This window comes from Heptranchias perlo, chromosome 6, assembly GCF_035084215.1.
Source record: "Heptranchias perlo isolate sHepPer1 chromosome 6, sHepPer1.hap1, whole genome shotgun sequence".
In the NCBI taxonomy this organism is placed as follows: Eukaryota; Metazoa; Chordata; class Chondrichthyes; order Hexanchiformes; family Hexanchidae; genus Heptranchias; species Heptranchias perlo.
The window spans coordinates 98,516,701-98,529,104 of record NC_090330.1 but is presented as its reverse complement, the minus strand read 5'-3'; the positions used below and the strand labels follow the sequence as shown (position 1 = coordinate 98,529,104).

At 40.3% G+C, this 12,404-nt stretch overlaps 1 protein-coding gene across 2 annotated transcripts in view; it reads left to right on the top strand.

Moving 5' to 3' along the window:
- Positions 1-12,404, top strand: part of ndfip2 (Nedd4 family interacting protein 2) — a 78,264-nt gene that overhangs the window by 33,379 nt on the left and 32,481 nt on the right. For both annotated transcript variants that reach the window (XM_067986497.1, XM_067986496.1), the window contains 2 exons: positions 612-699; positions 11,245-11,369. In XM_067986497.1, coding sequence (XP_067842598.1) covers positions 612-699; positions 11,245-11,369 — 213 coding nt within the window. The remainder of the gene's footprint in view (positions 1-611; positions 700-11,244; positions 11,370-12,404) is intronic.

Below are 12,404 nucleotides of genomic sequence, written 5' to 3'. Positions count from 1 at the left end.
AATATTCTGGACAGAACACTCAAATTGCACTGATCAGTTCAAATATATATAGATCATGCAAAAACTTAACTTTCATACTTTTTCTAGTCTGCTATTCAGATTAACCTAGCAAAAACAGTAAGGAAGGTTCACTTGTAAATCAGTGTTGAAACACTTCAAGCTAGTTCAACTGTTTTTTTTTGTTATAGCTTCAGGGGGAGATTTTCTTGAGTCATTATTAACACAATGGAATAATTTCCTCTGATTGCTCTTTCTGCCATTTGTAAACTCATTCTTTTGGAATATCTGTATAATTTCACTAGAAATAAGAATTAGAGGAAATCTTTTCACTATGTCTGCAATGTTGCTAGCGGAATAACCAGAGGAAATCTCCATTCCCCAGGAGCGTAAAAAAATTGTACTTTCTGCAGATAATTCCACTCTTAAACTTAAGATTCAAGTAATTTCAGAGTGATATTTCGCTGGAATTTCATCACACAAGAAAGGTGCTGCATGGAGACCTAGTTGATTATGGAAATGTTAGTAACATGAATATAAGATTAAGCTTTTTATGATTATAATCTAAAACTACATGCTTTCACATAAAACATTGCGTCATCTTGCAAATATAGGAGGAAGATTTTCCACCAAGAGACGACTTCAATGATGCTGACCAGCTGAGAGTAGGCAATGATGGCATCTTCATGTTAGCATTTTTCAGTAAGTCTTATATCTTATTTTGTGGTGCTATGTTTTGTTCCGTTATAATATTAAAATGTATAATGTTTATGCAGTTGCTTAAGCTCTCTAGAATGTGTAGAAATTATAATTGAGATCTCCTATTGTAAGTTTTTCATAGCCTATAAATAGATTAGTGTAGGTGAAAGGGTTTCATTGGACTCTGTAATCAAGTTAATGAATAACAGTTTTTAGAAGATTGAAATGATATTCGTAGCATTGAAACATCAAAGTATAAGTCATTCAATGTGTTGCTGCCTGTTTGTAGATTTTACTTACTGTATGCAGCATAGAGACGTGTGACGTACAGGTATGCATTATAGGATTCCCAGTGTCTGATAGTGGACTGAATTTCTGTATTTAGTGTTTTTAACTTTATATATGTTTAATGTGTATGTTGGGACTTATATGTGTAATATTGTATGAGTAATATGCAGTTTGACTATTCACGGTCTAACATAATAGACTTGATTAGGCTCCTTAATAAACTCAAATTGATTGGCCTTTTCTTGTTCCTTGCTTTGTTTTTAATCTAACAGTCCCTATTTAAGCACATTTATTAGGTAATTTCAATGATTTGGAGGATTACTACACCCAAATCTTTTTTTTCATTTTGAATATTGCCAATGAACATGTAACATGGTAATGTCTTGAGCAAAGAAAGACTATTGGTCTGTCTGACCTACACACCAAACATCTCAGGTCCCTTACTATGATTATAGAACTAATAACCCTGTGTTTCCTTTACTAACAGAATTTCATTCAGTTCTGTTTACAAAACCTACCATAGTTTTCTGTTCTACCCACTTGCTGGTAATCTGTTCCTAAATTTATTTTTCCCTTGATGCCTTAACTTTAAACAATGTTACCTAGTCCTTGAATCCTTCACGTGACAGAACTTCCTTGCCTCCAAATTCTCCATACCTGTGAACTTTCCTGAATCCAAATTACCCAAATCTTAAGGACCTCCAAGTGCCCTTTCTTCCTCCTTCTCGAGAGTAAAGTCTCAAAGTAGGCCATCTCTTCTGATAACTCGGCCGTCTTCGTTCAGAAATCAGCTTCGTGCCCTCTTCTGGCTCCTAACAAAGCTACATTTCCTTTGTAATACGAACCAAAACTGAACACAGTACTCCAGATGCAGCTTCAACAAGGCCAGATACAACTTCAAACTCACCTCCTTTAGCAACCCTACTATACATCCAAACATTCTGTTTGCTTTCTTAACTGCCCTCAAATGCTGAACTGACGGTTTTAACAATCTATACACCAAAATCCCCCAAAACTCTTTCCTGCTTTATCATCACAAGCATGCTATCATTTAGAATGTACTCCATATTTTCATCTCTTTTACAATTTGTAGTTACATAGCATCTTTAAAATGTTCCACGGCACTTTACAGAGTAATAGTGAAAGGAATAGAATACTGAGCCAGGAGAAACTGTTCAGGAAGGCTGACTGAAGGCTTGGGAGAAAAAATGGGTTTTGAGAAGATTTTCAAAGGAGAGAAGTAGAGAGGTAGGGAGATTTGGATGGGAAGTTCTAGAGAGCAAGACCTAGGTAGCTGACAGCACTGCCACTGGTGATGGGGTAGAGGGAGGGGGTATGCACAGGAGGCCATAGTCAGAAGACTAAAGGGTGCAGGAGGAGATAGTAAGTCTGAAGGAAGTTGCAGAGGTGAGGTGGACCAATACATGGAGGGAATTGAAGACAGGGGTGAGCATTTTAAATTTAATGCACTGGGGGAGAGGGAGGCACTGTAGGACTGTGAGGATGGGAGTGATGGGAAAGCAGGACTTAGTGTGGGGCAAGAAGCACGCAGCTGCATTTTGCATGATTTGGAATTTATGGAGTAAAGACGAAGGAAGGCCAGAGGGAAGGGGAGCATTGGAATAGTCAAGTCTTAATATGATAAAAGCATGAATAAGGGCTTTGGCAACAGAGGGGCTGAGGTACAGAGTGTTGCGTAGATGGAACTAAGTGGTCTTATCTGACTTTACATTTGTCTGAGTTGAATTCCATCTGCCATCTCTCTGTCCATTAACATAACCTGTTCAGATCCATTTGTTTTATTGCACATTGGTTAGCATCCTAATTTGGTGTCATCTGCAAACTTAGACATTTTAGATCATATTCTGTCACTTATAATAACAACAACTTGCATTTATATAGCACCTTTCATGTAAAGAAACCTCATATGGTATGTCATAGCTAGGTGTAAAGCAATAGGCACCAAGTTAGGAAGGGAAAAATTAGAAGGGGAATTAGGGGTTACGGGGAGCGGGCAGGAAATTGGACATGAAGCCGAGTTCGGATCGGTCAAACCCCTGTGGGTGGCGGAGCGGGCTGAGTGGCCGGGTCCTGCTCCTACTTCTTGTGTTCTTTAGATTTGAGGTTAGGATCAGATCAGCCATGATCTTATTGAATGGCGGAGCAGGCTCGAGGGGACGATTGGCCTACTCCTGCTCCTATTTCTTATGTTCTTATGAAAATTTGGACAAAGAGATGGGTTTCAAGGAGGACTTTTAAAGATGGAGAGTGAGGTGTGGAAATGGAGATGTTTAGAGAGGGAGTATGAGAGAAGAGAACTGAGTAGGAGGGCTTGCACAGAAGGTTGGGGTCAGAAGAAGTGTTTTGGAGGGGATTGAGAGCTAAAGATGATTGCAAAGATAGGGTGGGGCAAGGCGTTTGAATTGAATGTGTTGGGGAAGCCAGTAGAGGTTAGCGAAGACGGCGATAATGGATGAGAAGAACAGGATAAATGTGGCAGAGTTTTGGACAAATTGGAATTTATGGAGGATCGGGTGTGGAAGATTTGCAAGGGAAACATTAGAGCAGATGAGTCTGGAGGTGCCAAAAACATGTATATGGGTTTATGGTGGAGGGGCTCAGGTAGGAGTGGCAGCAGTGAGCATTTCGGAGGTGATAGCAAGCCGCCTTAGTGATGGAAAGGATATGGAGTTTGAAGCAAAGCTCAGGGTTGAACAGGGCACCAAGATTAAGAGCTTTCTGATTCAGCTGGAGAAAGTGTTTGGCGAGGAGATAGTCAATAGCAAGCCAGTGACGATTGAGGTAAGGACTGACGACAATGGTGTTTGGCTTTGGTTTTTGCAATGTTGAAGTAGAGGAAGTTGTGACTCATCTAGTTGTCAGACAAGTAGTTTGAGGGGTCATGCAAAATGATGGAGAGGTAGAACTGGATATCATCCGCATACATGCGAAAGCCAACCCTGTGCCTGCAGATAATCATAGAATCTTACTGCATAGATGCCTATGCTGGATGGTGTTGCCAAGGTGCAGCATATAGCTAAGGAAGAGGAGGGGGCCAAGGATAGATTCTTGGGGGAACCTCTTGTGATATAGATTGCCACAGTAAACTGCATACAGACTTGATTGAAGTGTTGAAAAAATAATTGGAACAAATTCCTGATTAAACAAGGAGCTAAGAAGGATTCAGACTGAGATGAACATGATTGGACTGATCTTAAAAAAAGACAACCTGGATAAACTGGCCATTTTTCATTCCTGCACTGTCGTATATACTTTTATTATAACTGCTAACCTTTAATTGTTAGCCTTTACATTCCATAATAGCAACGACAATGCCAGAATCATCTTATCAGAGCAACCTCCTAATTATTGACCATGAATCTGTACAACTTAGAAATGTGTTCTGAAAGCAGACGACAAGGGAAGACACTAGGTTTATGAAATGAATTGCTTTGTTAAAATTCTGGCAGTTGTATTGAGGGAAAGGTTCAGAAATGTGAATATATAGGAGTACGATATGACATGGAAACGGCAATTATGAAGTGATTTATTGGAGCACATGGTGCAAATGGACAATATGCTAAGTTTACTGCAGAGTTAAGTGGAAGGGAAAACCACAGGCAAGACTATTCATAAGATGTGTGTCAACTGTATTGAGCTTCTGGACATTGGATACTGAAAGGCTGGTGAAAGATGGAAAAATTTGTTGAAAAATATGCTGAAACTTGGCAGAGATGAACTTGCAAGAGCAGATGCGCTTGTTGCTTAGGCATTCAGTTATGAATAATATTGACAAACATAATATGGTAAAAGACAATCTAAGGTAATTTTCTCCCCTTCAGGCTGTATTTTGTTTAGAGGCTGGTGTTGGATGTGTAATGCACTATGTTGGGAGGCATTAATAAAGTTGTTGAAAACTAGATATTCATTAATTGAGTGACTGCACTCAGGATGTACAGAAATGTTATACTTCCTTCTACAATATCAGACCTGCAAAATGGATTTGATTTTTTTTGTTTGACATGTCTGCAATTGATTTTATATTTAGAACAGTATCCTTTTCTCAGACTTGTTGGGAAATAACAGTCTGAATATTAATGAGAATTTGATTAAAACTTGGGGAGTAATGGCCAGAAAATTGTTTCTTAATCCAATTTGAGTTACAGTCTGCTTTCATCTTGTACTTTCATGTCCTAAATAAGATGTTTTAGTTCTAGAACTTGTTCCTGATATCCAATATAAATATTTAAGTTTGTGTTGCAGTCAATACATTTTGCACTAGCATTCAAACTCCTTTATCAGTAAAATGTAATTTGAAGTGATTGGAATTGGTAGACTGTTTATGCCATCTTGTGGAAATTTGAAGAATTGCATTGTAGGTCTTGGAGTCCATTACACCCAGCAATTACTGTGAGAAATCCTCTGTTTCACTTTATCTTTCTGTGCAGTAATCCACAAAGTACAACTTGCACAATTTTCTTATCGTTCTTCAGTCAGATATCTTTCACACACTGGTGCTGGGAACTCATGATGTAAATTTTTGTTACCGTGCTGGACAGTGATATACATGATCTCCTATTCCTATTCCTTCCTACCACAGGACCTGCGCAATAGCATCAATTAATTTTCTCCTCAGCTTTTGGAAAGATCTCTGCTCCTAGCGTTGCAATGTTTTGACTTTTGGGTCTATGCCCTTCAGCTTATAGTGTTTTTAAGGAAGGATAATTAAATGATGCTTTCAGTTTTGCATTTGGAGAGACAGTGCCACTGTAGTCCATTATATTAATAAGCATGGGGGGAATTCATTCACACCCACTATCAGAACACATGGTAGCTGACACGTCGTCGTCTGGCTCACAGGGTAACAGGGTATCTCTCTCAGCTCAGCATCTGAACAGGGTGGATGCTATGACAGTGGACCCCATATGGGGTGTGGTGCAGACAGGCCTATTCACATATCCAGACATCCATCAGTTTCCTGATTCTGCTCAGGACAGGGCATTGTGCTTGGAAGCTGGATGGCCTCTCCTTTTCTTGGACATGGAAGTTTCTGTAACCATCCCTCTCTTCTGATCAAGGCTACTACAGAAAGCACACTAAGAACAGGAGAAGGGCATTCTAATAACCTTTCACTGACTGAGCCTTCTGTGGCTGTTGAATATACCGGTTATAAGCCAGGCTTGCATTATTTTGTCGCACAAATGGGTTTTGCTCCTGCAGCTGGGTATCTGATTCTTCACATGGAACCAAGGTTAGAATCATAGAAATTACAATACAGAAGGAGGCCATTTGGCCCATCATACCCATACAATCTCTTCAACTGATGTTGCATATACTCTTAATTCCATTTCTTTGCCGTTCCCAGTATCCTTTTATAGTTTCAGAAAGTGAGCTAATTCCATTTTAAATGATCTTATCTCTATCTCGATTGCCACTTCTGGTACAGCCATGTTCTAATAAACCACTAAAAAATTCTAATCTCCCTGTTCATTCGTCTGACGATAATCCTGAGTCTGTGCCTTGTTACTAATTTGACAGCATGTTTGTTGAATGCTGACTGTAATTGATATTTTGAGTACTTACCATTAAACATCCTGCGGATAATGCATATCTTGCTGATACTTTCATGAACTATTGGCCTCAGGTCCTGTAAGGGGAACACCCTTTGGTCACTTGCTTTGTGCAGGCTATCTGGGAATTATGTCCAAATCAGCCTACCTTGGTTTCCCACAGAACCTCAACAGTCTTTTTATAAATTAGGATATCTGCCACTTGAACGACTTCGATGTGTCCCTCTCTCTCCTCTCCTTCATATTCTCGCCCCATCTCCATTCACATCTTTTTCTCTTGCTTCTTTCTGACTCTCCTCCAGTTCTCTCTTCACTCCCTCACTTTCCTCTTTCACTCGCTTTCCTCATTCACACACTCTTCCTTCACTATGACTGTCTTCCCTCCTCGCTCTAATATATATACTTTACTCCTTCAGCTCTTCTCTTTCTCTCCCTTCTAGCTTTCTCCTCCAATCTTTCTCTTATCCTTTGCTTAAGTGTCTTTTTTCTTTAGTCTGTTGCCAGCTGCCTCCTGTTTCTCCTCCTTCGCTTCTGTGTTTGTCATTCTTTTTCTCTCTCACTTGCCCTCACGCTCTTTCCCCCTCGCCCTCACCCCTCCTACTCACCCTTTCCTCCACTCCTCGTGCCCGCTATGCCTCCCCCCCCACCCAGGTTTGTCTGCTCCCCCCGGTCTCTTCGCCTGCTCCCCCCCCCCCCAGGTCTCTTGGCCTGCCTCCCCCCCCCCCCCCCCCCCCACCGTCTTCGGTTCCCTTCCCCCCTCCCGGGCCTTGTCTCTCCCTCTGCATGCTGGCATCGGCTGACTAAGCCCTTGCCCTGCACTGAGATTATGCTGAGGATCGTTCCTTTGGATCCCTGACGTTCTAAGGCTCCTGGCCCGATTTCCCACTCCCGCTTTCCAGCCCTGACGTTTTTGGGTGGGGGAGAGTGCTGCGATATTTAAATGAGACCCGGGAGTTAAAATGACCCGGACCTCATGCTGAGATTCTGTGGGGGTTTAACTCCCCGTCTGCATCCACACACAACCGAGGGCTTAGTTTTGGCTGTATCTCCAATCCGCTTTTCTAATCATGGAGAATCATGTGGCAGCACGTGATACATTCCAGTAACAAGTGTACAGAGGAAAGGTTCTTAGTTATAATCCCTGAGTCTCGCTATTGTTGGATATTTCCCGTGAATTGGAAGGTAGCAAATGTAACCCCGCTATTCAAGAAAGGAGGGAGAGAGAAAACAGGGAACTATAGGCCAGTTAGCCTGGCATCAGTAGTAGGGAAAATGCTAGAATCTATTATTAAGGACATAGTAACAAGGCACTTAAAAAATCATAATATGATTAGGCAGAGTCGACATGGTTTTATGAAAGGGAAATCGTTTTTTGACAAATCTATTAGCTTTTTTTGAGGGTGTAACTAGCAGGGTAAATGAGGCAGAACCAGTGGATTTGGGTTTTTAAAAAGCATTCGATAAGGTGCCATATAAGAAGTTGTTACACAAGATTAGGGCTCATGGGATTTGGGGTAATATATTAGCATGGATTGAGGATTGGTTAATGGACAGAAAATAGAGTAAGGATAAATGGGTCATTTTCAGGTTGGCAGGTTGTAACTAGTGGGGTGCTGCAAGGATCAGTGCTGTAGCCTCAGCTATTTAGAATCTTTATTAATGATTCAGATGAATGGACCAAGTGTAATGTATCCAAGTTTGCTGATGATACAAAGCAAGGTGGGAAAGTAAGCTGTGAGGAGGACACAAAGATTCTGCAAAGGAATAGTGACAGTTTAAGTGAGTGGGCAAGAAGGTGGCAGATGGAGTATAATGTAGGGAAATGTGAAGTTATTCATTTTGGTAGGAAGAATAGAAAAATGGAATATTTTTTTAAATAGTGAGAAACTATTAAATGTTGGTGTTCTTGTACACAAAACACAGAAAGTTAACATGCAGGTACTGCAAGCAATTAGGAAGGAAAATGGTATGTTGGCCTTTATTGCAAGGGGGTTGGTGTACATGAGTAAGGAAGTCTTGCTGTAATTGTACAGGGCTTTGGTGAGACCACACCTGGAGTACTGTGTGCAGTTTTGGTTTCCTTACTTAAGGAAGGATATATTTGCCTTGGAGACAGTGAAGTGAAGGTTCACTAAATTGATTCCTGGGATGAGATGGTTGTCCTATGAGGTAAGATTGAGTAGAATGGGCCTATACTCTGTGGAGTTGAGAAGAATGAGAAGTGATCTCATTGAAACATACAAGATTCTTAGAGGGCTTGACAGGGTAGATGCTGAGAGGATGTTTATGGCTGGAGAGTCAAGAACTAGGGGACATGGTCTCAGGATAAGGGGTAGGACATTTAGGACTGAGATGAGGAGGAATTTCTTCACTCAGAGGGTCGTGAATATTTGGAATTCTTTACCCCAGAGGGCTGTGGTTGCCCAGTTGTTGAGTATATTCAAGAATGAGATATAGATTTTTGGACTCTAAGGGAATCAAGGGATATGGGGATCGGGTGGGAAAGTAGAGTTGAGGTCTAAGATCAGCCATGATCTTATTGAATGTTGGAACAGGCTCGAGGGGCCTACTCCTGCTCCTGTTTCTTATGTTCTTATGAATATTAGGCAGAAAAAGTGAGACAGATCATAGGGGATGCTAAGTCCACTTAAGGGAGCGGTTGGGCCATTGAACCTTAGAAAATATCTGGCGTAAAACCCAAAAGTGCAAATGTGTCTCTGTCTGCTTTTTCCCTCTTTTTCCTCCTTTCCTCTTTTTTTCATGCACTCACATACTTACTCCTCCTTCACAGCCACTCCTCCTTCATACACTCTTTTCCCCCCCCCCCACCCAAATTCCTTCACTTTTTCTCCACCTTCATATTTCCTTTCCTCAAACATGCTCATCCTTCAGTTTTTCACTCTCTTCCACCCCATTCCTTCATGCTCTTTCATCCTTGACTGCAGCATCGTAAATTCCTGAGGCAGATCCCAAGTGGAGGAAGAGAACAGCACTACTGAGAGCGGGACATGTATGTATCTCACTGCTCCTGCTGAGAGTTGGCAGTGCTATCTGATTCTATTTTAAGTTCCTATTACTGCCATGACAGATCAACTATTTCTGTTGGCAGGTTTTTACAGAGAGGAATACTCTCACTAATGGTACTACCCTTACCTTGATTCTCTGTGGCTCTATGGGGCAGGGTTTGGTCAAAAGGCATAGTTCTGAGCTTGGATAATACTGGAAAATGAGTTTGATTCGGCCTGTGGGCCAGGAATTGCACACCTCTGCTCTACAGTTTGTCTTTGGAATGGGAGGATCAAAGGGATGATATTGGTAGGAGAAAAGTGATCTTTGTGTAGTTCAGATGGATTGGAGACAGCATATTGGAGAACCAGTGGGTATAGGAGCTACCTTGTCTTGAGGGAATACAGGTTATGAATTAACAGGACCAATTTTTATTGAAGAAACACTTTTTTAATTGTGCAATTGATGAACCAGAGTAGCTGATATAGAAATGTCAAATGGCAAGAAAGAAAACTGAAATGGACAGCTTATTTGAGAAAAATGTTGATAGTAAACCATAATTTCTATCAATATCATCTACAGAGCTTGCTGTACCGTCAGCTGAGCTGGCCCCTGTTCTCCCCCAGCCCAGTACCTGGTCCCAGTTTCTCACTTACCCATGTGTATTGTAGTGCTACCTGGATGGCCTCTATCAGCCACAGTACTCACGACTGATCTGGTATGTTGGTTGCTGCCTTGCTGCATGCCCTGGCCTTTTACAAAAGACAAAAACTGAGTAAATCAGTGAAGAAATGTATGAGAGGTATATAGAGCAAGTAGAGACAAATTGAAGAGTGACGTGACAGAGAGTAGAGATTTGGGAAAAGAATGGGAAAGAGTTGGAAACAGAAAACCACAAAGATAATAATGAGAGAACGTCTGTGAGAGTTATATATACAGAGGGAGGCAGGGAAAGATAACAGAAGAATAGTAGGAGAAAATCAGACATTTACTGGAGGAGAAAGACACAAGAATTTTTAAAAAATATATATTTTCCCCAAGCAATATCTCGGTCATATAGTATCTACTAACTTAAATAAGGCCAACAAAGAATCTAATAGAGTTCAACTAAATATGGAATATTGTTTTTAACATATTACTACAGTGCAATATATTTATTTTTAAACTGAAGTGTGACTTATATGTGGTTTCATTGGAGATGAGAAAAGGCAGTTTATATTTAACTGATTAAAAGTAAATTAATTGTTAATATATTCCTGTTATGCAACTTCAAGCATGGATATTTCTTAAGCCTGTATTCTGCTGATGTTAAAAAAGTACTGGCTTGGTACTGCAAGGGTTAAAGAGGTTTAATTAAAAAAATAAATGATCAACCAAGAACCTTCCCCCATGGTGTCACTTTACTTGATGGAGGGGTCTTGCTGAATCATATTGTGTGTCTTCTGGTGGCTTGTCAATGTGGACATTGTGAGAGACCTGGAAGCAGGCCATTACCCTGATGTTAACACAAGTACAGACCCCTGTAAATAATGGAAGAGAATTGAAGGTGTGTGCCCCTCAGTAAAAGAGCTTAACCAATTCATTTTAACATGCGTAAATTTTAAAATACTACAAGTCTTTTGGACAGGGTTTGTAATTGTGTATAAATGTTGAAAATTTACAAGTAATTATTTTGATTCTTCAGTGGCATTCCTGTTTAACTGGATTGGCTTTTGCCTGTCATTCTGCCTCACCAACACCATAGCAGGCCGTTATGGTGCAATTTGTGGGTTTGGATTGTCTCTGATAAAATGGATCCTGATTGTACGGGTGAGTAGCATTTTATTAGTTTGTTTCATGAGTGTATGTATATAGGATCAATACAGCTGAAAAAAACTTTTGGTGCTTTAAAAAAAAATACTAGCGGTTGAGGTTGAATACCACTGCTTTCTGGAATTATTATTCAAAACCAGTTTACCTTGCCACCTCTCTTCAAAGCTATCCTAAAAACCCAATTCTTTGTCTATGGTTACTTTATCTCCTTTCCTGCCTGCCCCCTTCAGTTGATGTTAATTGACCAGTTCTCCCTTGAATAAGGTACTCTGAGAGCTTCAGCATGAATTGTGCTATATAAATGCATGTTTAGTTTTATTTTTCTGTCAGAACTCCAGGTTGTGGAAGTGAAAGTTGCATTAAGGCAGAGTGTGTGATACAATGAGAAAAATAAGAGAACCACATTCGTAGTTTACATAAAATGGCAGACATCATGGAAAGAATGAATGAAAGGTGGTTTGAAAAAAAAGTGATGAAGACAAACTCAACTGTGGATCAGTACGAATGGCTGCTGGAGGAATATGTTTTGGTATGAGTGGTCTCAAAAGTCTGGGACTGATGTTACTGCAGTGTAAGCAGTTGTAGAATGCTGGCAGTAGATGTCCCTGGTTTCAGAAGGTCCAGATTTTTGTGGCAGCAGTTGCAGAATTCTAGCAATGGATGGCAGTGTTGTGGAAGGTATAGGAACTGTTAGTGTAGGGTCAACATTTATTTGTTAAAAAGTGGTGAGGTGGTGTTCATTTGCTACGGTACTAAGGACTATAATAACTGAATCTTCAGGCTGTAATATTAGTCAGTTTACTCACTTTTTGTAAAGTGCAACTCCATGATGGACGAAGTTGTAGAGGATGGACCTTGAAGTGAACAAGCACTTCAGGAAAACATTGATGAGATTTTCACTTCAGGGCAGATATAACGATGATTAACGTTAACTGTAATAAACTTGAATACACAACATTTATAAACTGGATTAAATACTAATAATGTCTGCCAGTGATAGGAATAAAAGTAGTCTATTTTTACAATATAGTT